Here is a 26,414-nt window from a genome sequence, read left to right on the forward strand (position 1 = left end):
CTGGAGTGGGTTGCCATTTCCTTCTCCAGGGGATCTTCCTGACCCAGGAATTGAACCCCGGTCTCCTTCATTGCAGGCAGATTCTTTACCGACTGAGCTATGTTTAAAAGTCTTCAAAATTTACAAAATGTAGTGCTGAAAGCATTTGTACTTTGTTATATATTCAGCAAAAAGATTTAGTTTAATATAGATTATAAGACTTCAGTTAATTACCCAGAGTTCTATGACTATTTTCTGCCTGCTAGAGTCCCATCTTAAATCTGACTTTATAGCGAAATTAGTAGTTTGAAATTTATTTCACAAAATCAATCCCAAGATTTGCTGGGCACTTTTCAATTATTCCACTGCTTATATACATCGAGACAAGTGGTTCCTTGTGTCAGAATTACCTGTAGAGCTCTTAAAAACTACAAATTTGCAGGCTCCACTTTATTGAATAAGAATTTCCAGAGGTAGCTACTTTTAAATTAACTTAATTAGTTGTTATTTCTGGCTGTGCTGGGTCTTCGTTGGTGCACACAGGCTTTCTCTAGTTGCAGTGTGTGGTGACCACTCTCTAGTTTCGGTTCATGGGCTTCTCGTTTCTGTGGCTTCTCTTATTGCCGAACACCAGCTTTAGGGTGCACAGGCTTCAGTGCTTGGAGCATATGGACTCAGCTGCCCCACAGCATGTGGGATCTTCCTGGAGAGGAGATCGAACCCATGTCCCCTGCATTGGCAGGCAGATTCTTAACCACTGGACCACCAGAGAAGTCTGGTAGCTATATTTTTTTAAAGTTTTCTTGGTGATAATGACATGCAGCTTTGTTTGGGAACCACTGCTGCAGCCCACTAGACCAATCTTTAGGTGCATCAGAATCCTGGAGTATTTGGGAGTTTTTTGTTAGTATTTGTGTGTGTGTGTGTGTTTTGTTTTTTTGGCTTTGTGTGTGTGTGTGTGTGATTTCAGTTTTTTTGCTTGGTTGGTTTTTGTTTGTTTTGCCACAATATGCGGCTTGCGGGATCTTAGTTCTCCAGCCAGGAATTGAAACCAAGGCCTCAGCATTGAGAGTACTGAGTCCCAACCACTGTACTGCCAGGGAATTCCTGGGGGTACTTGTTTAAAAACCAGGTTCCCAAGTCTTCCTCCCAGAGATGTGATTCAGTGGATTTGGGGTCGGGCATAGGAACTGGCATTTTTAAACTCTTCCTTGTGATTGGTCCCTGTGTTCACTTTAGTGATGCATAACGAATTACTACAAATTTAGCAGCTAAGCCAACACCCATCTGTTACCTCAAAGTTTCTGTGGATCAAGGGCTGGGGAAAGGCTTGCCTGAGTCTTCTGCTGGGGTCTTACCCAGCCGCAGTCCAGGTGTTAGCTAGGACTGCGGTGCCATCAGAGACGCAAATGGGAAAAGAACCACTAATAAGCCCCCTCAGGTTATTTGTTGGCAGAATTCATCTCCTTGAAGTTGTAGGACTGAGGTCAGTTTCTTGCTGGCTTTTAGTGGGATACCACTCTTGGCTTCTCAAGGCTGCCCGAAGTTCCTTGACACCTGACTCTCTCATGACATAGGAAACTCCCAAGTTAGCAAAGGAGTCTCTTTCCAGTCTGATAAGATGGACTTTTACACCCACTCCCATGCACACACATACATCTGTATTAATACAAAATATCCATATATTGTGTATTATCTATTCATCAATAGGTATTCATTATATCTAGTGATACATACATGCAGTATGTATATTTGCTATTATATATAAATTATACATAATATAAATATCTTTATATTGTTTATAAATATATGTATATAAATATTTACACACAATATAAGTATCTAAATATTTATATATACATCTTATATAGCAAATATACATACTATATGTATGTATCAATAAGTATAAATGTATATACACACATGATCATGTTACTAATTATATGATATATATATGTATGTAGGATGAGATGGCTGTATGGCATCACTGACTCAATGGACGTGAGTCTCAGTGAACTCCGGGAGTTGGTGATGGACAGGGAGGCCTGGCGTGCTGCGATTCATGGGGTCGCAAAGAGTCGGACACGACTGAGTGACTGAACTGATACATTTATAAACATATGCTTGCACACACACACGCACCATATGCATAGTAACGTAGTAGGTGAGTGACATACTACAACCTTCGCCATACCCGGTTGTAAGAAGTTATATGTCCTGTCCGTGCTCACAGTTGTGAACACTGGGGCCACTTTAGTGTCCTTACCTGTGTCTGTCAAGCTATTAACAGTTAATTCCAGCACTTTAAAAAAAATACTGATTTTGACTGCGTCAGGTCTTAAGTTGCAGCACGCAGGATCTTTAGTTGTAGCATTCAGTGAACTCTTATGTGGGATCTAGTTCCCTGACCAGGGATCAAATCTGGACCCCCTGCATTGGAAGCGGGGAGTCTTAGCCACTGGACCACCAAGAAAGTCCCATAATTTCAGCACTTTAAGGGACATTGTCCTGCAAGTTCTAATGAATCCTGTCCTGACAAGCGTTTCAGCAAGCGTTTGAGCCTTTGAAACCAATGTTCTTAATTTTGAAGTCAAAGATCAGATGAAGTGTAGATGACACTATATCCATCAAAGAAGTGAAAAACTCCCTCGAACAGTTTAGACCTTTAAGCAGACCAGTTTTTAGCACTTAGAGTCAATGCTCTCTCTATTCAGTAGCCTCACATGCAATCAAAGATTGTGTATTACTTTCCCATTGCTTCTGTAACAAAGTACCACAAACAGTGGATTCGTACTGAACACATTTGTTATCTTATAGATGCCGTGCATCCCTTCTGGAGTTGCTAGGGAGGAATCCAGGTCTTTGCCTTTTCCGACTTCTGGAGGGTGCCGCGTTCCTGCTGATAGCCCCACGTTGGCAGAATTCATCTCCTTGAAGAGGCGCCCCACAGGACCCCGACCTCTGCTTCTGCTGTCACATCTCCTCTCACTCTGACCCTTCTAACTCTTCTAAGACCTCTGTGATTACACTGGCCCACCTAGATAATCCAGGCTCATCTTCCTATCTCCAGACCCTTAATATCATCTGCAAAGTCTGCTTCTTCCAAGTAAGGTAGCTTATTTTCACCCAGGATTAGGATGTGGATGTCTTTGGGGGACCACTGTGCCGTCTTCCACAGATAATATTTCCTGTTTAACAGAAATGGAATATGAATTGGATAAGATACATAATCATATATCTTCATAGGTTTCAGTACATTCCCTATACAATAGGTACTGGAGACCAGTTAGATATTGAATAATACTTAATACACTTTGGGTTTTATTCAGTGGAGCTTTATAGTATTTACCTCACATTCTAAGTTCTTCTTATAATATTGAAAAAGTATTCTAATAACACTGACAGTAACATGCTACTATTTTTGGTTTTGTTTTGAAGAAGCTCTTTACTAATTTTCTATCAAGTTTTTGTAATTATCTACAAAGTAGGTATTTAGGTCTATATCCTTCTACTTGATGAACTGTTTAAAGGAACAGGGAAAAGTGACTACAGAGCAAATCAGAGACTAGACAGAGCGAGTGATGAGAACTTGCAGTTGGAGATTTGGGTTCACTAGCTTTTTGTCTGCCTGACAAGTATGTCTTCTACATCTAATACCAGACTATTACTAAAGCCTGTCAAGATTAAAGCATATCTGAGTGATCGCTCCACAACCTCGGCCACACAAGAACTGAAAAGAAACAAGGAAAATGCAGTAGGGTTTTAGATTCTGGGAAACAGACAGTGTACACAGTTAATGGAACTGATCTTCATTCTTGCTCAATTTTCCTTTGTCAAAGATGCTGTTTCCTGTGTTTGAACTTTTCCATAACGTCAGTCACTAGGGCCTATACCAGTCCACTTCCAGTGGCTATTGGGCAATTGGACTTCTTCTTAAACAAACAATGAAAAAACACAGCTACCAAAAATCAGCATTAGTGTCAAAAGGGTAAGTAATTTGAGAAACTGAGAAACTGAATCTTAAATCTACATTGGTTAAGTATACTAAAGTTTTATGTCAATTTTGAACCTTTAAGCTGTCATAAAAATATCAAATCAGTCTCCAGTTTGTGTGTCAAAGTCAAATAATGAATTTTCAAATTAAAACAGAATTGAAAAAATGTTTAAGATAAAAAGTAAGTAGCATTGTGTCTACTACTGGGGGGCTGGGGGCGGGGAGCAGGGCAGGGAGCGGAAGGACATCTTGAATGGTTGAAATGAAGATGTCAAGAGACAGCAACTCCTAGACTTCCTTGGTGGTCCAGTGGTTAGGACTCCCCACTTCCAATGTACGGGGCCTAGATTCGATCCCTGGTCGGGGAACAAGAGCCCATGTGCCGCAACTAAGACCTGGTACAGGCAAATTAAAGCAAAAAAAAAACCCCCAACAACTCCCAAATCTAACAGTGGTTACTAGGCACTGCCTCAGCCTCTCCACTTAGGGGGTCTGAAATCCAAAGAATATTAGGTAGGAAAAGAAACACACATCTTTGTTAATGTTCCCATCTTCGTGTCCTTTTGGCTGGCTTCGCAGCTGTCTGCTTTGCTCTTTCAAACATGCCTCTTCCCAAGCCCATCCCAACTCCTCCTGCCCCCGAACACCTGCCCCGCCCTCTGCTGCTGCAGTTCAAGTTCTCTTTTTGAACTTTTATGTTTTCATGAATCATCAGTACCTCTTGTCTTCTCTCCGTCAGCTTGGCATAAGGGTGTTCAGCATTTAGCCGAATGAAACATGTTTGTCCAACGTTGAAAGACTTTCTTCAACTTTTGAAAACTCTTTATCTCAGTGTGTCTATTCAGACATATCCTTTCTCTGTGGCTTCCTGGGGCAGTGGGCGGGGGAGAGGGCGGGGTAGGGTTGTCTTGACCTCTGCAGATCCATCAAATAGTGAGACAGCAGTCCTTGCTCTAGTGCCCAGTCCTCTACCAACCCTTCATCTCCAGAAGCCACTAGATCGCAGTGACTCTGTTTCAGATCAGGTGGGCTCTGCTCCACACAGTATCCTCCCAGAAACCTAAGCAGAAAGAGTCTCCGCCATCAGGGACATTAGGTCATTGTGGTGGGAAAAGAACACAGCGAGTTGCCATCTGAGGTAGTCTTGGTCCTTTGCGTTTCCATATAAATGTTGATGCCTTTTGACAATCCCTTCCCTCCACCTCCAAAAAGTAAACCAACAACCTTCTGGAATTTGGAAAAACATTGACTATATCCCTCCAGTATCTGGCTTGTTTTATTTTTTAAAATATTTGCTGCGTTAGGTCTTCGTTTCATCATACAGGGTCTTTCGTTACGGCATGTGGACTCTCTAGTTGCGGCTCTTGGCTTAGTAAGTCTGTGGCATATAGGATCTTAGTTCCCCACCAGGGATTGCACCCAGGTCCCCTGCATTGCAAGGTGGATTCTTAACCACTGGACCACCAGGGAAGTCCCTGGATTGTTTTATTTTTTCATTTATTTATTATTTTCTCTATTTGTGAAGAGCAGGTGCTGGGGCTTCTCTGCGGTGGCTTCTCTGGTTGTGGAGCACTGGCAGGCTCTAGAGTGCGCAGGCTTCAGTAGTTGCGATTTTCGGGTTCTAGAACACAGGCTCAACAGCTGTGGCAAACGGGCGTAATTGCCCCAGGCATACGGAATCCTCCCGGACCAGGGATCGAACCCGTGTCTCCTGCATTGGCAGGCAGATTCTTTACCACTCAGCTACCAGAGTAATTTTTTTCCTGAGCATTCTATACCATGCACTTTACGTAAATCATCTCATGTAGTCTTCACAATAATGCTGAGCAGGCTGTAGTATTTCACAGATGGAAAAACTAAAGTTTTGCAAGAGTAAGTAGTTTACCAGAGGCCACAGTTCATAAGAGATCTAGGAACTCTGCCTGCAGAGTCTGTAAACTCTACCACTTTGTGCAGCTGAGGGAGAGAGGGAGGGAGAAAAGGTTGGATGGCTGGGGGGCAGATGGAGGGAGTTATTTGGGGAAAGGCAGGCTTGGAGGAAAAGTCTTCCAAGGTTTCTTACATGAGCTGGCTTTCTACTGCAAAATATCTGTTTAGCTTGACACATAATTATTTGTTCAAATAGCAACAGACCTTCTTCTCTGATTTCAGCATTTACACAAGAAGTTCCTACAACGAGGTGCTTGCCAGTTGCCCTTCCCCAGATCCCGAATGCAACCCTGGCCAGGTGGCGCAGAGGACAGTCACTCTGCTGGTCATGCTGAGCTCATACTCTGTAAGTCTGATCACTACACAGATTGGGGTTTCACTAGAAACCAGCTCTAATCCCAGTGGTGGCTGACCCTAATCCCATAAGGGACCCATTTAGAGACTGAGCCTCTGTCAGGCACCCAGAGAGAAAGAACTCCCAGAGCCCATGCCCAGGGACTGGGAGTAAGGTAGGTCCAGCTTTTGTGACCTGCTCTCTCTGTCTCTTGTAGAATGGCTGTTCCATGAGGTCAAGACTGGGGCCCTTCCCTTCTCCCACTTTACCAATGCCTGGTCTCATGGGGTTAGTTTGGACCCCACCACGATGGCATCATCAACCTCCTCCCCGGCTCCTGGCTCCAGGTCCAAGAAGCCTCTGGGCAAGATGGCTGGTGAGTAGACACAGACTCCTAATTCCAGGAGGCTGCCTGGCCCCCAAACACAGGCCCTGAAGAGATTCAAAGGAGGCTGATGGTCAGGGGGAGTGGTCCTGTCTTGACCTCAGTGCCCAGGGCTCTGTGGGGAGTGAGGAGGTGTGCCTCTGGGAGCCTTCAATCATTTTGGCTCACTGGTCTCCCAGGTGTGCTCAGCTAATCATCCCAGCCTGGAAACCACCATGCTGAGTACTTAACTTGCTGTCTCTTGTCATCTAAATCACTCAGAACCATTCAGAGGAAGGAGATAAGCAGAGCAGACAGAGAGGACAAATCCACTTCCAGAACACCAAACTTTCTGTCCTGATCAAAAGCTGGAGAGGCTGAGTTGAAATCATTTGGAGTACTCAACAATATGCCAGATATGGCATTATTTCCTCTAACCTTCAACAACCGGAGAAGGCAATGGCAAGCCACTCCAGTACTCTTGCCTAGAAAATCCCATGGATGGAGGAACCTGGTAGGCTGCATTCCATGGGGTCGCTACGTGTCGGTCGCGACTGAGTGACTTCACTTTCGCTTTTCACTTTCATGCAATGGAGAAGGAAATGGCAACCCACTCCAGTGTTCTTGCCTGGAGAATCCCAGGGACGGGGGAGCCTGGTGGGCTGCTGTCTATGGGGTCGCACAGAGTCGGACACGACTGAAGCAACTTAGCAGCAGCAGCAGCAACCTTCAACAACAACTGAAATGAACCCATTTTCCAGATAAGGAAGTGGAAACATTGACTGGCTTGTTTAAAGCCATCCAGAAAGCAAGCGGTCCACAATCAAATCTGTGGGGCCCTCCAAAGTATGGTTTGGAATCAATCAGTGCTGAGGTCTTCAGGAGTTCTGACAGTGACCTCCTTCCACATTTCCATTTTCCCCATTTGGCAGGAAGCTAGGATTTCTCAGGGCTTCCCAAGTGGCGCTAGTGGAAAGAACCTGCCTGCCAATGTGGGAGACATAAGAGATGTGAGTTCGATCCCTGGGTTGGGAAGATCCCCTGGAGGAGGATATGGCAACCTACTCCAGTATTCTTGTCTGGAGATTCTCCAGACAAGAATCCCATGGACAGAGGAGCTAGTGGGCTACAGTCCACAGGGTCGTGGAGTAGGATATGATTGAGGAGACTTAGCATGCATGTACCTAGCGTGTAGGATTTCTCATGGCCAAACAGGTGCCAATCCCTGCCTCTCTTTTGCTCCCCTTAATCTAAATCCACCTCCCCTGAGTGCTAAAAGTGGGTTTGGGGACTAACTGACATTTACCAGCTTAATACAATTCTGCTTACAGACTCACAGATGGTTGACTAGTCATCTCGTGGGACGTTCTGGTTAGGATGAGTGTATCAGAAACCAAAGGGTGTGGAGCAGGCAAAGCTGTCTTTCCTAACCAGGCTGGTAAAACAGCTAGAGTTGTTGTTGTTTCTCATATTGTTATACCAAAGATTTTTTTTTAATTATTGAGGTATAATTGACATACTCTACTCCATTAGTTTCAGATGTACAACATAATGATCCAGCATTTGTATACATTGCAAGATAATCATGACACTAAGTCTAGTTAACTTAGACTTAGTTAACTAGTTAACTAAGTTAACTCTAGTTAACATCCATTACCTTACAGTTCCTTCTTGTGATGAGAACTTTTAAGATCTACTCTCTTAGTAACTTTCAAATATGCAGTACAGTAGGAAAAGCAGGTATTACGTCTCCGCTGACTTATAAAACTGCCAGGCTTATTTATTTATTTTGGCTGCTCTGGGTCTTTGTTGCTGTGTGTGGGCTTTCTCTAGCTGCAGTGCACAGGCTTTTCATTGCGGTGACTTCCCTTGTAGAGGAGCTTGGGCCCTAGGGCACGTGGGCACCAGTAGTTTCTGCTCGCGGGCTCTGGAGTGAGCGCTGGAGCTTAGTTCCCCGGAGGCACATGGAATCTTCCTGGACCAGGGATGAAACCTGTGTCCCTTGCATTGGCAGGCGGATTCTCAACCATTGGGCCACCCGGGAAGTTCAAACAACCAGTTTTTATGTATTTCCCAAACCTTTAAAGACAAGGGGAAGTTTGGGGCAAGTCCTGAGGGATGGACACAGTACACAGAACAGCTGGTGTGAGAAGCTGGGCAGGGGAGACGGACTGGGGTCCCTCCTGAGGTGACTCTTCTCTGGTGGGGTCGGGAGGAAGCCCCTTCTGAGAACTCCAAGCCTAAGCAATGCCTCTCTCCACTGCAGACTGGTTCAGGCAGGCCCTGGCGAGGAAGCCCACGAAGATGCCCGTCTCCCCAGAAAGCGCCCTCAGTGACGTTTCACACCCGAGCTCACCGGACAGCCCCCCATCCCTGGGCTCCAGCTCAGAGGTGTCTCCCATCCCTGCACCGTCGCACGGGAGCGCTGACGGTGGCGGCGGCAGCGGCAACAGCGGCAACAGCAGCGGCGGCCGCTGGAGCAAGGACTATGATGTGTGCGTGTGCCACAGCGAGGAGGACCTGGCGGCCGCCCAGGAGCTGGTCTCCTACCTGGAGGGCGGCGCCGCCAGCCTGCGCTGCTTCTTGCAGCTTCGCGACGCCACCCCAGGTGGCGCCATCGTGTCCGAGCTGTGCCACGCGCTGAGCAGCAGCCACTGCCGCGTGCTGCTCATTACCCCCGGCTTCCTCCGGGACCCGTGGTGCAGGTACCAGATGCTGCAGGCGCTGAGCGAGGCCCCCGGGGCCGAGGGCCGCACCATCCCCCTGATGTCCGGCCTCAGCAGAGCCGCCTACCCCGCCGAGCTCCGATACATGTACTTCGTGGACGGCCGCGGTCCCGAAGGTGGCTTCCGCCAAGTCAAGGAGGCTGTCATGCGGTGTAAGCTTTGGGGAAGGGCTTGCTCTACCTGGGCTTTTAGGAGACACCCAGTGTTGTCTAGTATGGGCTTCACTCTATTTTATCTTTTTAGGAAAATATTTGTCTGCTCAGCATCTTTTAGCTGGCGGGGATCTTCCTTGAAGTGTGAAGGCTCTTTCAGTTGTCACCTGAGAACTCTTAGTTGCAGGGAAGCAGGATCTAGTTCTCTGACCAGGGATGGAACAACCAGTCTCCCCTCCGCCCTGCATTGGGAGCACAGAGTCTTAACCGCTGGACCACCAGGAAAGTCCCTAGGCTTCACTTGATTGCACTTGGCAAATACTGTGATTTTTTTTTTTTTTTTTTACAAACAGAAGGTTTGTGGCAACCTTTCCTGGTCAGATGATAATTAGCATTTTTTTTTCTTTTTTAGCACTATGTATTTTTAAATTAGGGCTTCCCTGGTGGCTCAGATGGTAAAGAATCTGCCTGCAATGCAGGAGACCTGGATTTGATCCCTGGGTGGGGAAGATCCCCTGGAGTAGGAAATGGCAACCCACTGCAGTATTCTGGTCTGGAGAATTCCATGGACAGAGGAGCCTGGTGGACTACAGTCCATGGGGTCACAAAGAGTCAGATACGACTGAGCAGTTGTTTCTATTCCTATTTTTTAATTAAGGCATGTACATTTTTTTAAATCAACTTTTTATTGAAGTATATTTGATTTACAATGTTGTGTTAATTTCTGCTCTACAGCAAAGTGATTCGGTTATACATATTTTTTTAATCTTCTTTTCCATTATGGTTAATCACAGGATATTGAATATAGTTCTCTGTGAAGGTATGTACATTGTTTTTAAAAACATCATGCTTTTGAACACTTAATAGACTACAGGAGAGTATAAACATAACTTTTACATGCACTGGGAAGCCAAAGAATTTGTGACTCACTTGACTGCAATATTGGCTTTATTATGGTGGTCTGTAACTGAACCTGCAGTGTTTCTGAGGTCTACCTGTAGTTCAGGATGCAGGCTTTGGAAAAGACTGTGTTACCTGGGTGAGTTACTTAACTGCTCTGTGCCTGGGTTTTCTCATTGGTTGAATGAGAATTATATTATATACCTAAATAAGTATGTACACTAAGTAGGTATTCAGGATACTGCCTGCCACATGTAAAATATTTGTAACAGGCAAGGCCTAGCACATGTCAAGTCCTCAATAAATATTAGCCATTATCATCATTATTGGGACTTCCTGGGTGGCTTAGTGGGTAAAGAATTAGCCTGCAATGCAGGAGTCACGGGTTGGATCCCTGGGTCGGAAAGATCCCCTGGAGGAGAAAATATCAACCCACTCCAGTATTCTTGCCTGGGAAATCCCATGGACAGAGGAGTCTGGTGGGCTACAGTCCATGCGGTCGCAAAGAGTTGGACATGACTGAGTGACTGAACATACACACACATACACATCATCATTACTAGTATTAATAGTATTAGATTTCTCTCATTGAGGTCAGGTTGGCCTCAAGAGCTAGGAATGTCCACCAAGAGCCAGGAACATGCCAGGAGGGACCCTGGTTTAGTATTGGTTTAGTAAAGCAAACAGGTGCAAAATAATAGGAAAGGATTGCCCATGATAAGCATATCCAGGGAGGGGCAATATGTAACAGTGGGTTTGGAAAGTAAAATATAGATTAAAAAGCAGTGGAGGCAGGGAGCTATTTGGGAAACAGAGATGTTGGGATCTGAGGATGGTGACAAGCCCTGTGCCTCTTGGATCTCTTTCAGACCTGCAGACCCTTGGCTGACGCTTGATCCATCACCACAGCACCCAGAAAGTTGGATCAAAGTGGGAAATGGAGTTAGAGGGCCCAGGGCCTGGGATTTCAGCAGACACACTGAGTTGTAAGGAGTGAGTTTGCAGGACACTGTATATGACCCAGGGATCAGACTGTCTGTGGCCTCCATATCCGTGGGCTCTCAGGAAGGACCCAGGGAAGTTGGGGAGTCCCCCCAGGAAGGCCTGGCGAGGCTGGGGACTCCCCCAGGAAGGCCTGGGGAGACTGGGGACTTCCCCAAGAAGGCCTGGGGAGACTGGGGATCCCCCAGGAAGGCCTGGAAGAGCCAGAAAGTGGAGGTTGGAGGAAGTGCTGATACCAAGATATGGCCCACGTGATGCCGCCTGTGTGACTGGACATGAAGCCTGGCAGGTCGTGTCTGTGTCTTCATCCCCTGGAATCGGGCACTGGTGTTGAGGTGCATTCCTCTTGAAGAGGTGGCTCACCTGAGTAAGGAGCTGGAATCCTGGACCACTTGCCTCAGCTGCGTGGTTTTCCGCGGTGCCGGGGGAAGCCCTGAGCAGGCGTCAGGAGAAAGCAACAGGTATGGTGTCTTTCACACTCACACTCCTGCCGGGGTCTCCCTGTGACGTCGTTCACATCTGAAAGGCACGAGGAAGATGCCCTCAGCACTGCTGTTTGTTTCCACTGCACACCTGTCATTCGAGACCCACACGTAGAGACCATTCAGAAGAGACAGGAGAGAGCAGGGAGCAGGTGGGGCAAAGAGAAGGGAAACTCAGACCTTTTAGCTGGGGTCAAAAGCCCACTCATCGATGCACCGACATGCGGGCTTCATCAGGGGTCTGGCCAGAACTCATGCTTTCTCATGCAGAGAGCTCCTCACCTCTGCACTCAGAGGAATCAGCATATTCCTCTGGAGGATGGTATGTTTTCAATAAAACTTGTTGTTGAGCTGAAATGAACTTATTATTTCCCTGATGTATACTTTTGTGTCTCTTCATCCACTCCCCACCCCAACATCTCCTTTTACTGAAAAAATATATACACATATATATTTTTTTAAAAACTGAGATATAATTGACATATATTAGTTTCAAGTGTACATGATTTGCTATCTGCATATATGAGAAAACCTTTAATTACAAATTGTCTTATTATATATGAAAGGACTAAAGAATAATGTCGTACACTCACGTACTCTACACCCAGCTTAGAAACAAACTCTCACAAGCCCTTAATTATATTCTCCTTCCTTCTCCTACTAGAAGTAACCACTACCCTAAATTTTGAATGTTATCACTCTTAGCTTTTCTCTAGAAATTTATTACGTATGTATGCATCCCTGACAGCATACTTTTACATGGTTTTGTATTGTAAATAAGCGGTGTTATGTTTACAGATTATGCAAATTCCTTCCTTTGGCCATATGTTTGTAAGATGTATCCATGTTGATGTATGGAGCTCCAGTACATTCACTTTCATCCCATTATGTAAATATACCACTGTTTAGCTGCACATTCTTCTACAAATGGACACTGGGTTGTTTCAGTTTTTTTTTTTTTAATTGAAAACAATAAGCCTGTGAGCATTTTTATTCTTGTATATGTTTTCCAGGGCAAGATCTAGGATGTAACCTAGATGGGGAATAGTTAAGAGTAATGGTCTTGGTAGAAGATATGAAATTTTCCTCCAAGTTGATTCTGCCAATTTCTGTTCCTACCCTGTGTGTGTAAGAGTTGCCACTTTTTCATGTTCTTGCTAACAGTTAGAATTATCAGATTTTTTTATTTTTATTTTTTGCTACACTACACAGCTTTTGGGGTCTTACTTCCCTGACTGGGGATTGAACCCAGGCTCTGGCAGTGAAAGCGCTAAGTCCTAAACACTAGACTGCTAGGGAATTACTTAGAATTATCAGTTTTTTAGAGCTTCTCTAGTAGCTCAGATAGTAAAGCGTCCGTCTGCAATGCAGGAGACCAGGGTTCAATCCCTGGGTTGGAAAGATCCCCCTGGAGAAGGCAATAGCAACCCACTCCAGTATTCTTGCCTGAAGAATTCCATGGACAGAGGAGCCTGGTGGGGGACAGTCCACAGAGTCACAAAGAGTCAGACACAACTGAGTGACTAACACATACACACACGTCAGTTTTTAAAGTGTGTGTGAATTTGGTGGGTGAATACTGGTATCCTATTGTCATAATATTCTTTCTTCTCTTTTGCCTTTATTATAAAAAATATACACTAAAAGGAAGGCGGCAATTTGACAAATCCCTGCATACCTATCACCCAGCTTCAACAATTACCAGCTCAGAGATAAGCTTTTATTAACAATAACCCTACCCATAAGTCACCTCCAGATCCTTTGAAGCAAAACCCAGGTGTTATTTTATTTCTAAATATTTAAGTATGTCTCTCTAAATTATTAGAAGTTTTTAAAAAAAAATATGACCACAATATAACAGTATCTTTTAAAGAAGTTTTATTTTTTAATGTAAACACTTCTATTTGTAGTTTGCGCTTTCTGTGTCTTCTTTGGGAAATCTTCCCTACTCTTGTATTTTCTTATGGAAGTAGCTACATTTGGTTCTTTAATCCAGCTGGATGTTTGGATGTTTGTTCGGGTTTGTTTTTGTTGCTCTCGATTTGTAAGTCAGAGAGCCGTTTCCCCCCCATTTGAATAGCCATTCTTTGCTGGCGCCCATCCTCCCCCACTGACTGTGCTGTCTCTGGTGTCTTTGTCATGTATCACACGCCTAGGTTCTCCAGGCTCCTTCCTTCATCTTCATGTACCCTGTGTGAATGGCACCCTGGCTTACTTACCGCGGTTGTTAGTAAACCTCGATAATTTACAGTAAGCTCTTCCCACTTCCTTTATTCCTCAGAATCACTTCAACCCTCCCTGTTCCTTTATTCCTTCATATAAATTGTTTATTCCATGTGTCAGATTCCAGGAATGGGCCAATTAGTATTTTTATTGGACTTACATTGAGTTGAGAGATTAATGTGGAAAGAATAGATGTTTTAATACTTTATAAAAATGTTATGACTCCATTTCTTTGTCTTTAAATGTATGTCAATAAACTTTATATAAATCTTTTCCATATTGGTCAGTCACATTTTTTATGAGATTTATTCCTTAGCATGTCATATTTTCTGTTGCTAGTGTAAAAGGTATTTTTATTTATTTTGTGCTGCAAAAAGCTTTACTTTTTCCATTTGGTCCAAAGCTTGAGAGAGGGCTCCAGGATGTTAAAAAGCTGCCTAGTGGCTATAGAGAGGGGCTTCAGGCAGAAGCCCTGATGTTAGGGTGGTTCCTAAAAGGCCCCTGGGCTCCAGAGGGTCCTAGTCTTGCTTGAGGGTGAGCCTTTTGAAGAGATATTCATCCAGTCCTGCCTGGGGACCAGCCAGACTGTGAAGGTTGGTTGGGTGGTCACCTGTTTTCTTGATGAGTTTCACCTCCTTATCTAGGAAGTGGGTCTCCAGGAAGTCACAGATGTGGGGGTCTGCACGGGCAGAACGCAGGCCATGCAGATCCAAAATGGCCTGTTCTAGGTTCGTCTCCAGGAGGAGGGCAGCTTCAATAGCGTCCTGGCTTTTACCCCACTCCTCTTGAGACGGCTTCTGCACCTCCAGGAAGAGGGTCCAGCTGCTGCACTGGCTTGGCATTTTCAAGAGATGCTTGAGGGCCCTCGTGCTTCTCCATGGCCAATTTGCAAAAGAAGTGGCCCACACCCTCCAGAGCCACAATGTTGCGGTCCAAATAGAAGCCCAGAGAGAAGTAGGTGTAGAAGGCCTGCAGTGTAAGTGACTGACAGCGGCCACCACCTCAGTGGAATAATTCTGACCAATCTGGGAGCTCATGGTTAATCTGTAATAAGGAGTTAAGCTCCCCAAAATGGTTGTGGCTGCTCCTGGTGATAGTGGACAGCTGAGTGACTGATTCTGAAGGCTCCACTGGTGGTCGGAGGCTGGAGCGAGGGGCATCCCTGGGTCTGTTCCGTCCAAGCACTGTTGAAGCAAGAGACGGATCCACTGCAGAGGGAACTACAAGTTATTTTTAACTTATACTTTTTATGTGTTACTGGTGAGCTTCCCTGGTGATTCTGCCTGCTGATGCAGGAGACACAGGTTTGATCCCTCGGTGGGAAAGATCCCCTGGAGAAGGGAATGGCTACCCACTCCAGTATTCTTGCCTAGAAAATCCCATGGACAGAGGAGCCTGGAGGGCTACAGTCCACGGGGTTGCAAACAGTCGGACACAACGCAGCGACTAAACAACAAGAGGTGAAGACTACAAAACTGGCTGAAATAGATTTTTCAGTTTGAGTTCCTGGATCATGTAGGCAGTATGAATCTGAATTCTAAACCTGAATGGAAACTGACCAGTGATTACAAGTTTTCAGGATTTTTGTTTTTCCCCCTTCTCTCCAGAGCCAGATGTTGACGCAGATAAGTTTCCTAAACATCTTGTTTCCTCCAGTGGGACAGCTTTTAAAAAAATTTTTAGGTAGTTGGCCTTTTATTGAGGTGGTGGCCCCTTAGAGATGTTGCAGAGAAATTATAAATACAATTTTTACATGGCAGTCTCTCTAGCCCTCCTGTTTAGAGACCTGCTGCCTTCTCTTTTCCCTCAGCACCGGTCTCCACGAGGGCGGGCCAGCACAAGGGGATCAAGGACAAGTAACCTCGAATTAAAACGCTGGATGGGAGGAGGTCCCAGGAATCCGAGCCCCTAGGCTCCTTAGCGCCAGAAGAGCCCCCGTCTCCGGGCCCGAAGCACGTCGGGAGTTGTAGTCGCCACTTCTGTCGGGGTGGGAGGAGCTTGTGAGGTTTGCGCAGGCGCACACCTCCCGCCCGGCAGCATGGCGGAGCTAGCCCATCAGCAGAGCAAGAGAAAGCGCGAACTGGACGCCGAGGAGGCGGAGGCATCCAGCACAGAGGGAGAGGAAGCGGGCGTTGGGAATGGTACTTCTGCCCCTGTCCGCTTACCTTTCTCCGGCTTTAGGGTGAAAAAAGTGCTGAGGGAGTCTGCGCGGGACAAAATCATTTTCCTGCACGGGAAGGTACCAATAGGCAGTTCTGGGGAGGGGATACGGAAGGGGGTGACCCAATCGTCGCCTCGGAGGCGGATTTTGCTTTTTTTTTTTTTAATAGATTCTTCGGAAAATACCAATCCTGGGACAGGGGAGGCAGAGTGCACTAATATGCATCCGAGGGTTGGTTGGTGGAAGGGACAGGATTATCCGTGAAATTAACTAAGGGAATTAACACGCGTAAGGCTAAATTTCTTAATTCCTCTTTTACTAAAATAAAGAACTAACACCAGTAGAGTGTGTTGCCGATTAAAAAATCACATGTTGAAGTCCCTAAGGATTCATCGTTCATTCATTAAACCTGTAAGATGCTAGTGAAAGTGAAAGTGTTAGTCGTTCAGCCCTGTCCGACTCTTTGCGACCCCATGGGCTGTATCCCACTAGGCTCCTCTCTCCAAGGGGTTCTCCAGGCAAGAATACTGGAGTGGGTTGCCATTCCCTTCTCCGGGGATGGAACCCACCTCTCCTACATTGCAGGCGGATTCTTTACTGTAAGTTTGTAGTTCAGTTCAGTTGCTCAGTGGTGTCAGACTCTTTGTGACCCCATGAATCGCAGCACGCCAGGCTTCCCTGTCCATCACCAACTCCCAGAGCTTGCTCAAACTCATGTCCATGGAGTTAGTGATGCCATCCAACCATCTCATCTTCTGTCAGAAGCTAGTAAATGTTGCTGGATGGTCTTGTTCATCCAGGCCCCAGGCAGTGACATAGAGACTGCAGGAGGTTTGATCCTTGCTCTGCAGGACTCCACCCCAACAGGGGAGACAGTTTATTCAATTGCTGGTCCAGTTCTACATGCCATGAACTGACAGGCCAGCACTGATGAGAATTACCATCTTTGATCTCCAGGAATGCACAGTATCTGCCAGTAGACAGACACCGCTGGCTCAAATACTATGTGCTCAGCTTTCTAGCACGGACTCAGGAGAGACTGAAGACCACCCCAAGAACTAGTGAGGAGGCTGTCAGAGGGTTCTCCAGAACTCCTGGCAAGAGCTTTCACTTTTGGAAGCTCGGGGGAACCTGTCTGAGGCATCTGAGCCTATCTCTGTGTCTCATTTTTTTGGCCATGCAGGATCCTAGTTCCCTGACCAGGGCTGGAACCCATGCCTCCTGCATTGGAAGTGTGGAGTCTTAACTACTCGACCACCGGGGAAATCCCTGCATCTCTTGTTTTTTAGCAAGGTTCTGTGTGGTTCTCTGAGCCCACCTGTCTTCAGTCTGCGGTTCCTGCTGAAGATTTTAACCAAGAGAACCTTGGAGCTTGAAGCTAGTTGGGATACCCAAGAGATTCTACTTTCTGTTTCAGCGTTGACTATTTGTGTCACTTTGGGCAAGTCACTTAATCTTCTCTAGACCTCAGATTCTTCATCTGTAAAATGGGGAGAATTTGACAGAGGCCTTATGAGCCTAAAAGAGAAGATAGCGGAGAAGCTTTGCATCTTTCAGAAGAAGGATGCCACAAGGATTTGGGCTGATGAGATATCTTCTGTGGGAGGAAACATGAGTACCTTTGGCTAGACTTCCCCAGAGGGAAGACTGCAGGGAAGGAAACCCCAAGTGTTGGGATTGCAGAGGCCCTGGGAGCGTTTATGTTTGCTCTCCGGGCCTCCCCAGTGGTTCTGCCTCTGGGCCCACTGATGGTGTCTCCCCCACAGGTGAATGAGGCATCTGGGGACGGGGATGGGGAGGATGCTGTCGTGATCCTAGAGAAGACGCCTTTCCAGGTGGACCAGGTGGCCCAGCTCCTGAAGGGCAGTCCTGAGCTCCAGCTCCAGTTCTCCAATGATGTCTACAGCACCTATCACCTTTTCCCTCCAAGGCAACTCAGTGGTAAGACAGGAGTGGAGGTGGCTGTCTGCGGGGAGAGTGTGATGGTGGGGAAATAGGGGAACAATGACCACTCCACTACAGATTTACATGTTCCAGTTACAGTGGTCCCCTGTGAAGGAGGAGGGGACGCTTGGCATTCTATGAAGACATTTTTGGTTGTCAGAACTGGGGAGGTAGGGTGTTGCTGGTTCCTAGAGGATGGAGACCAGAGATGCTGCTAAATAACCTACAAAGCACCGGATGGGCCCCCACAACAAAGAAATGGTGGTGGTGTCAAGGCTGAGAAACTCAGCTCCAGCATGATGTGCTTTGGGGCGGGAGTGTGATTCATAGGAATAATGGTGATTGTCTGTACTTCTTAAACCCTTTATGTTGTACTGGCCACCAGTTTTAAGTATTCTACATGTGTCATTGTATTTAGTCTTCAGAACAGCCCTATTTTGGTAGGACTTTACGGAGGAGGAAACTGAAGTTTGGGAAGGTTAAGAAAGCTGTCCAAGATCACACAGCAAATAGGTAGCAGAAAAACTGAGATCTTTAGTTGATCAAGGAGTTGCTTTCACCACATGGCTATGGAATGAGCAGTGTGCTGGGTGCTGTAAGATCAGTTAGTTTCCGGAAGGAACTCACTGTCTAGGGTGGGGAGACAGGAAGTGTAATTGAGGAGGGACTTGAGAAGGGGAGGATTTTGTGAGTTAAGAAGCAGAGATTTTTGGTCATTTATGGTTGCCTGAAACACAAGACCTTGTACTTAGTCCAAATGTGATGTGCGACCAGGCAGGCCTTTCCTGCAGAGGTTGGGGAGGCCAGCCTTTCTTCTTCTGGAGGAAACGGCCTGAGCTGTATTATGGGCAGGCCACCTGATGTGTACAGAGGTAGGGTATCACTTTCGATCTTTTGTAGTTTTATTACACTTGAACTGAGGGGAAAAGAAAAGCAGAGATTTGGGTTTTTTTTTTTAATGATTTCTTTTTTGGCTGCCCTGGTTGGCATGTGGGAGATCTTAGTTCCCCAACCAGGGATTGAACCAGCGCCTCCTGAAGTATAAACGTGGATGCTTAACCACTGGATCATTAGGGAAGTCCCAGAGATTTGGTTTTGATCATAAGTATTAATACTTTTTAATTTGTTAAGAAGAAGAACTGATTCATTCTAAAAGACCCTGACACTGGGAAAGATTGAAGGTAAAAGGAGAAGGGGGTGACAGAGGATGAGATGGTGAGATCGCATCACCAACTCAATGGACATAAATTTGAGCAAATTCTGGGAGATGGTGGAGGATAGAGGAGCCTGATGTGCTGCAGTCCACAGGGTCACAAAGAGTCCGGCATGACTTAGTGACTGAACAAAAAGAGGAAGAATATTCCATGCCAAAAGCTAGTCATGCTGTGAGCTCTTTTCCTTTCCATGATTAGATTCAGGAGGCAGCTTTGTGGAAAACATGAGGGAGGCTGGTTGACCTTGAAGGTTCCTTCCAACCAGGAAATCCTGGAATCTGCTTTGCAGCACAGGGCAGTCTTCTAATAGCTTTCTTTTTTTGCCCTCTAGCATTTAGGAACAGCTTGGCTTTACAGATATCCTGCCACAGTCTTTTGGATAGGCGTAGTGTTTTCTGTACCCCCAAGAAAGGGTGCTGTTGTTGTCCTTCGGAAATATATGTGAACACTTGATGTGAGACAAGCAAACCTTTCATCAGTTCAGTTCAGTTCAGTCACTCAGTTGTGTCGGACTCTTTGCGACGCCATGAATTGCAGCACGCCAGGCCTCCCTGTCCATCACCAGCTCCTGGAGTTCACCCAAACTCACGTGCATCGAGTCGGTGATGCCATCCAGCCATCTCATCCTCTTTCGTCCCCTTCTCCTCCTGCCCCCAATCCCTCCCAGCATCAGGATCTTTTCCAATGAGTCAACTCTTCGCATGAGGTGGCCAAAGTATTGGAGTTTCAGCCTCACCATCAGTCCTTCCAGTGAACACCCAGGACTGGTCTCCTTTAGGATACACTGGTTGGATCTCCTTGCCAAGGGACTCGCAAGAGTCTTCTCCAGCACCACAGTTCAAAAGCATCAGTTCTTCGGCACTCAGCCTTCTTCACAGTCCAACTCTCACATCCATACATGACCACTGGAAAAACCATAGCCTTGACTAGATGGACCTTTGTTGGCGAAGTCATATCTCTGCTTTTTAATATGCTATCTAGGTTGGTCATAACTTTCCTTCCAAGGAGTCTTTTAATTTCATGGCCGCAGTCACCATTTGCAGTGATTTTGGAGCCCAAAAAAATAAAGTCTGACACTGTTTCCACTGTTTCCCCATCTATTTTCCATGAAATGATGGGACCAGATGCCATGATCTTAGTTTTCTGAATGTTGAGCTTTAAGCCAACTTTTTCACTCTCCTCTTTCACTTTCACCAAGAGGCTTTTTAGTTCCTCTTCACTTTCTGCCGTGGAGGCACTTAGCACTTGTGAAATAGTAGCCGCTATGACTGTTCTGACGTGCCAGGCCCTGTCCTGGTGCTGGGGCTCCAGAGATGAGTGACATACCATCTGTGCCCTCTGAGGCCCGTTTGAGGGAGGTGGCTCCCCGAAGTTACTTGAAAAGGGGGAATAATCCTGTCAGAGTGGGGTCACTGCTTGGATGTAGGGAACAGCGGTCCTTGTCAGTTGGAGCCATGTCAGCCTCATTTCCAGTCCCCAGCAACCAGGCCTACACCAAACCCTCAGTAAATGACCTCTGAAGAGTGGATCCCACAGGCCAGCCCACCCTTTTTTTCCCCCTCTGGGGGCCAAGCATTCCACAGCCACCAGGGGGCAGCAAGGCCACAGTGTTCCTGTGGACCGCTCCTCTGGCCTTGGTCCTCTGGCTTTTCAGCCCCACCTCTTGAATCCTGCTGCTGCGGCCAAGTCACTTCAGTCATGTCCGACTCTGTGTGACCTAGTCACCAGCTTATTTCTGAGCTGGCCGCCCGCATGATCTTTGACCGCCCGCATGATCTTTTCTGGTATTTCTCCATTCTTTGGCCAGTTTCTTGTAGCCTCAGGATTTGCTGTTTCCTCGCTTATCTCTTCCAGGTTCTCAGCTGACCACAAGAGCCCACCGTGTCCCCCCTCCCCACCCCACCACACACACCCTGTTGCCCTAGGAGAGCACTGGGGGTCGGAGCCCCACCCAGCCAAGCGCCCAGACTTCCCCGTGATGGGGCCAGGGCCAGTAGGTGCTGTGTCTGAGTTTTCCTGTGTAGTGCAGGGGTCAAGGGCTCAGGCACACCCAGGATGGGACCCTGGCTTTGCTCTTTACCAACACGAGGACCTGAGAGTGTCTGTATTCATCCAACAAATTGGGAAGTTGTTGGCCATGTGACATGAAGAGCTGACTTATTAGAAAAGACCCCTGTGCTGGGAAAGATTGAAGGCAAAAGGAGAAGGGGGTGAGGATGAGATGGTCGGATGGCATCACCAACTTAACGGACATGAATGTGAGCAAACCCCGGGAGGTAGTGAAGGTCAGGGAAGCCTGGCGTGCTGCGGTCCACGGGGCACAAAGACTTGGACACGACTCAGCGACTCAACCACAACTGTGTGCCCGGTGCCAGGTGCGTCCGCGAGGACCTCGGATAGCGTCTCCTTTGGGCTCACACGGGGAAGGCAGACAGCAACCAGGAGACGCACGTCCACACGACCCAAGAACAGGAAAGGGGCTGCTCGGGCCGCAGGCCAGGAACTCTGCGGACATGACCCCCACGCTGGGGCCGGAGCGATGGAAAGGAACTAGCTGTGCAGAGAGCTGGTGAGGGGGCGGGGAGAATGTTCTGGGCTGAGGCCACAGCACTGGGGGAGGAAAGAGGAAGGGGCGGGGAAGCCGCTGTTTCAGGAGCCTGGTGGGTGGGTGCTGACCAAGGTGTGTGAACCGAGATGAGGCTGAGGAAGTCGCTGCAGTTATTTTCTTGTTAAATTAGGTTAGCACCTGAACCTATGTCAGGATAAGACAGGAAGGGGCATTGTAAAGTTTTTTAACCTCTACCCACAGTGAGAGGATAAATTTTACATTTTGACCCAGCCCAGGGAAATAAATATCCGTGAATTGAAGGGAAAGAAAAAGCTCACAAAGCAACACCTTTACATCGTGCGACATGCTCTAGTATACTCATCTTTATTCCAGTCTCATCTGTTTCCTTTTTTTTTTTTTAAATACTGGTCTTAACCTCCAAGTTAATTTAATCACCACTATTGTGGTTTATGACTCACTGGGATAAGGTATATAAAGCCTTTAGCACAGTGGCATATGGTGTGTATTCACAAATGTTTGTCATCTTTTATTGTTATTTTCCCACCTCTAAAATTACATGAGCCTTAAGTGGAACAATATATGTTACATATATTGTAACATATGGAGAAATGCCTGGCTCTGACCATGGGTGTGTTTCCTTTGTTCCCCCGTGGCCACGTGGCCAGTGTGAGGACCGAGCGGGCCAGGTGGCTGGGTCCCCTCCTGCTCTCGCTCTCACGCTCTCGCACCCATGGCTGGTCAATGGAGCCCTTTCATTGAGAGCTGTGTTTCCTTACCTGGGGAAGAAGGGGCAGACAGTAGGGAGAGGGGTGTGACTCAGAAATCCCGACTGCCTCAAAGAAGGCCATTGTTTTTCTGCTGTTAGAGCAGGGGCGGGGATCTCAGATTCAGGGCAAAAGGCTTCTGTGAGTGAGGGAGGCCGGGCCACGGAGAGAGGGATCCCGGGAATCGCATCATCTCGTGGCTGTAGGGAACTCCCAGAACTCTAGCCCGTGTGCTCAGTCGTGTTCAACTCTTTGCAACCCCGTGGACTGTAGTCCACCAGACTCCTCTGTTCATGGGATTTCCCAGGCAAGAATACTGGAGTGGGTTGCCATTTCCTCCTCCAGGCGATCTTCCCGACCCAGGGATTGAACCTGCGTCTCTTGCATCTCCTGTATTGGTGGGCGGATTCTTTACGACTGGCTCTACCTGGGAAGCGCCAGGAACTCTTAGCTACTGGCCTGGTGTTCCTCCTGTGCCCTGTGCAGAGGCAAAACCCAGGCTCTGGAGAAGGAGCATGTTAAAAGGCCAACCACTCCTGGAAGAGTTTTCCAGGCAGCATAGAAGAAAACTAGAAATAGTCCAGATAGCAACTGACAATAGAGTCTGTAAGTAAATCCTGCATGGACTACTTCTCCATCCAGTGAACACTGAGGAGCTGCGGCTACATACACTCTTCCTGAAGGATGACTTCCCCGCCGCAACCACCCCGCCACCTCCACCCCTCCACCCCCACCCACCTCCAGCACCCCCATACCCCTGCCACCCAGAGGGCAAGACAGAAAGTATGAGTTGCAAGATTCCGATTAGATAAGGTTGAAAAACAAGCAGAACTAAACAATACACTGCTTAGGACTGCACACAGGCCTCATGAAACTAGGAAGATAAAAAAAGAAATGATCAACCCCTAATTCAGCAAATGATTATCCCTGTTGGGGGTGATGCAGAGTTCAGGTATTATTTGTTTCTAGGGCTGTGTGCTCCATAAGCGGATGTTCCTTTAGGTCTTTAAATGGAATATAGATTTATGGACATATACATATATTAAATATTGGTGTACTTAGGGACTGAATAACTCTCAACATCTGTACATATGAGAGTTGGACTATAAAGAAGGTTGAGCCCCAAAGAATTGATACTCTCAAATTGTGGTGCTGGAGGAGACTCTTGAGAGTCCCTTGGACTACAAAGAGATCAAACCAGTCAATCCTAAAGGATAGCAACCCTGAATATTCATTGGAAGGACTGATGATAAAGCTGAAACTCCAGTTCTTTGGCCACCTGATGCAAAGAGTTGACTCATTGGAAAAGACCCTAATGCTGGGGAAGATTGAGGGCAGGAGGAGAAGGGGACAACAGAGAAAGAGATGGTTAGGTAGACTCAATGGACATGAGTTTGAGCAAACTCCAGGAGATAGTGAAGAACAGGGAAGCCTGGCGTGCTGTAATCCATGGGGTTGCAGAGTTGGACACCACTTAGCGTGACTGAACAACATCAAATGTATATGTATGTGTATATGTATACATATATGTGAACATGAAGTATTTGTATATGTGTATATACACATGTTAATATGTGCTGTATATTTCCCAATTAAAAATTAAAAGCTGGCAGGCCCTTAGAGAAACTGACAACATACCCTGCTACATTATAGGCCTCTCCCCTCGTTCTCCAGTTTGGTTTCTAGTCACTCTTGCTGAAAGTCAAAGTGTTTGACTAAGGCCCCTTCCTCTCTCCCGGTTTGGGGCACCAGTAGACTTCCGGTTCTGCTCCCCTTCTTCTCCTGCGGACGAGGGAGCCCTGTGGTGTGCGGTGCCCACTCGGGGCCGATGCAGGCAGGCAGAGGGGGATCGCATGTGGACCTCCTGCCAGGAGGACAGAGCTGGCACCAGGCTCCGTGGGTCCACTCCAGCACAGACTGGCACTGGCCTCTCACCCATCCCTTCGGGTGTCCTTGGCGGCCCTCCCAGCGCAGCTGAGCCAAAGGACAAGTGCTGTCTGAATAATGACCCGCGGAGGAAGCCTGGCCAGACAGGTCTTGGCTGGCCAGTCCGGAGCAGGGTGTGGAAGGGCGCCAGCCTCATCGATACGAGAAATAGCCCAGGCTCAGGGCCAGTGGGCACCTCCAGGTCAGGTCACGGAATTGCTCTGAGACTCAGTTTCTCTGAATCAAAGTCCACATCAGGGGGCTTCTATGTCACAGGAGCTTGGAGAACCATCATTTCTCAGCTTTGAATAGAACACAGAGGAGATATTATTCATGTGGTTCTTAAAGCACCTCGGGGCTTCCTGGGTGGCGCTAGTGGTAAAGAACCTGCCTGCCAATGCAGGAGACGTAGAGATGTGGGTTTGATCCCTGGGAAGATCCCCTGGAGAAGAAAATGGCAACCTACTCCAGTATTCTTGCCTGGAGAATCCCATGGACAGAGGAGCCTGGAGGGCTGTAGTCCATGGGGTCGCAAAGAGTCAGACACGACTGAAGCGACTTAGCACAGACGGTTGTTAAAGTAGCACAGGTCATCAGAATTTCGAATTTCGAATGCAGAGTTTGGACCTACTAAATAAGAACGTCAGGAGTAGGCTGGGGCATTTAACAAAGTCACGCAGTCACATGGTCAGATAATCAAATGGCGCTGAGGCTTATCTGGATAGACAGGCTCTAATACCACTCTCCCCAACCCTGGTTCTGCCTTCCAGAAGTGACTACCGTTAAGACAATTTCTGGGATTTAGTGCTTCTAGTGGTTTCTTCCAGACACATAATTGAACAATATGCTTATGCAGCTCTTCCTTGATTTATCAGATTTTGACATTATTGGTTTCCCATGGTGGAAGATGGAAGCCTCCTTTATATTTTCCTCACCCCTCTCCCTCCTTCTCCCAGTTTTTGATATTTACATTATTATTTTCAAGTTGTTGTTGTTTTTTAATTGCCTTTGGAATCCTAAATGTACTGAAATCTTTAGTCCTTATTCCACATACTCTGGGCTTCCCTGGTAGCTCAGCTGGTAAAGAATCCTCCTGTAATGCAGGAGACCCCAGTTCGATTCCTGGGTTGGGAAGTTCCCCTGGAGAACAGATTGGCTGCCCACTCCAGTATTCTTGGGCTTCCCTGGTGGCTCAGCTGGTAAAGAGTTCGCCTCCAATGTGGGAGATCTGGGTTTTATCCCTGGGTTGGGAAGATCCCCTGGAGAAGGGAAAGGCTACCCACTGCAGTATTCTGGCCTGGAGAGTTCCATGGACTGTATATAGTCCATGTCACAAAGAGTCAGACACAACTGAGTGACTTTCACTTCCACATACTCTAAGTTGTATCACTCTGTCAGGGGAAATATCGAAAAGCCTTCCCTTCCCTTCCCGGCACTTCTATCCTTTGCTGTCTGTCAGCTTCTCTGTCAGCTGTACTTGTATTTTCCAGGCAATCCCGAGACATGGAGGCAAACCACTTAAAACCATCCGGTTTTTAACTTTCAGTATAGTATTCAGTTGGGCTTCCCTGGTGGCTCAGACAGTAAAGAATCTGCCTACAATGTGGGAGACCTGGGTTCCATCCGTGGATGGGGAAGATACCCTGGAGAGAGAAATGGCTACCCTCTCCAGTATTCTTACCTGAAGAATTCCACAGATAGAGAAGCCCAGCAAGCTACATGCAGAAGGAAATGGCAACCCACTCCAGTAT

At 47.0% G+C, this 26,414-nt stretch overlaps 2 protein-coding genes and 1 pseudogene across 16 annotated transcripts in view; 2 read left to right on the forward strand and 1 right to left on the reverse strand.

Moving 5' to 3' along the window:
• TIRAP (TIR domain containing adaptor protein) overlaps positions 1 to 14,358 on the forward strand; it is an 18,303-nt gene extending 3,945 nt beyond the window's left edge. Inside the window, exons 2-7 of one of the 6 annotated variants that reach the window (XM_070782731.1) lie at positions 2,797 to 3,090; positions 3,819 to 3,967; positions 6,125 to 6,248; positions 6,454 to 6,612; positions 8,867 to 9,478; positions 11,248 to 14,358. In XM_070782731.1, coding sequence (XP_070638832.1) covers positions 6,546 to 6,612; positions 8,867 to 9,478; positions 11,248 to 11,267 — 699 coding nt within the window. In that variant the 5' untranslated portion in view covers positions 2,797 to 3,090; positions 3,819 to 3,967; positions 6,125 to 6,248; positions 6,454 to 6,545 and the 3' untranslated portion in view covers positions 11,268 to 14,358. Of the gene's footprint in view, positions 1 to 2,796; positions 3,968 to 6,124; positions 6,249 to 6,453; positions 6,613 to 8,866; positions 9,479 to 9,569 lie in introns of all 6 variants that reach the window. The other 5 variants (XM_070782730.1, XM_070782732.1, XM_070782729.1 and 2 more) reach the window with 5 other exon arrangements.
• LOC109554592 (ferritin light chain pseudogene) lies at positions 13,728 to 15,953 on the reverse strand (annotated as a pseudogene).
• Positions 15,954 to 16,087: 134 nt separating this feature from the next.
• Positions 16,088 to 26,414, forward strand: part of LOC109554476 (m7GpppX diphosphatase) — a 152,916-nt gene continuing 142,589 nt past the window's right edge. For 7 of the 10 annotated variants that reach the window (XM_070782710.1, XM_070782714.1, XM_070782715.1 and 4 more), the window contains exons 1-2: positions 16,090 to 16,324; positions 18,013 to 18,187. In XM_070782710.1, the coding sequence (XP_070638811.1) occupies positions 16,124 to 16,324; positions 18,013 to 18,187 (376 nt within the window). In that variant the 5' untranslated portion in view covers positions 16,090 to 16,123. Of the gene's footprint in view, positions 16,325 to 18,012; positions 18,188 to 26,414 lie in introns of all 10 variants that reach the window. The other 3 variants (XM_070782711.1, XM_070782713.1, XM_070782719.1) reach the window with 2 other exon arrangements.

This window comes from Bos indicus, chromosome 29 (assembly GCF_029378745.1).
Source record: "Bos indicus isolate NIAB-ARS_2022 breed Sahiwal x Tharparkar chromosome 29, NIAB-ARS_B.indTharparkar_mat_pri_1.0, whole genome shotgun sequence".
Lineage (NCBI taxonomy): Eukaryota > Metazoa > Chordata > Mammalia > Artiodactyla > Bovidae > Bos > Bos indicus.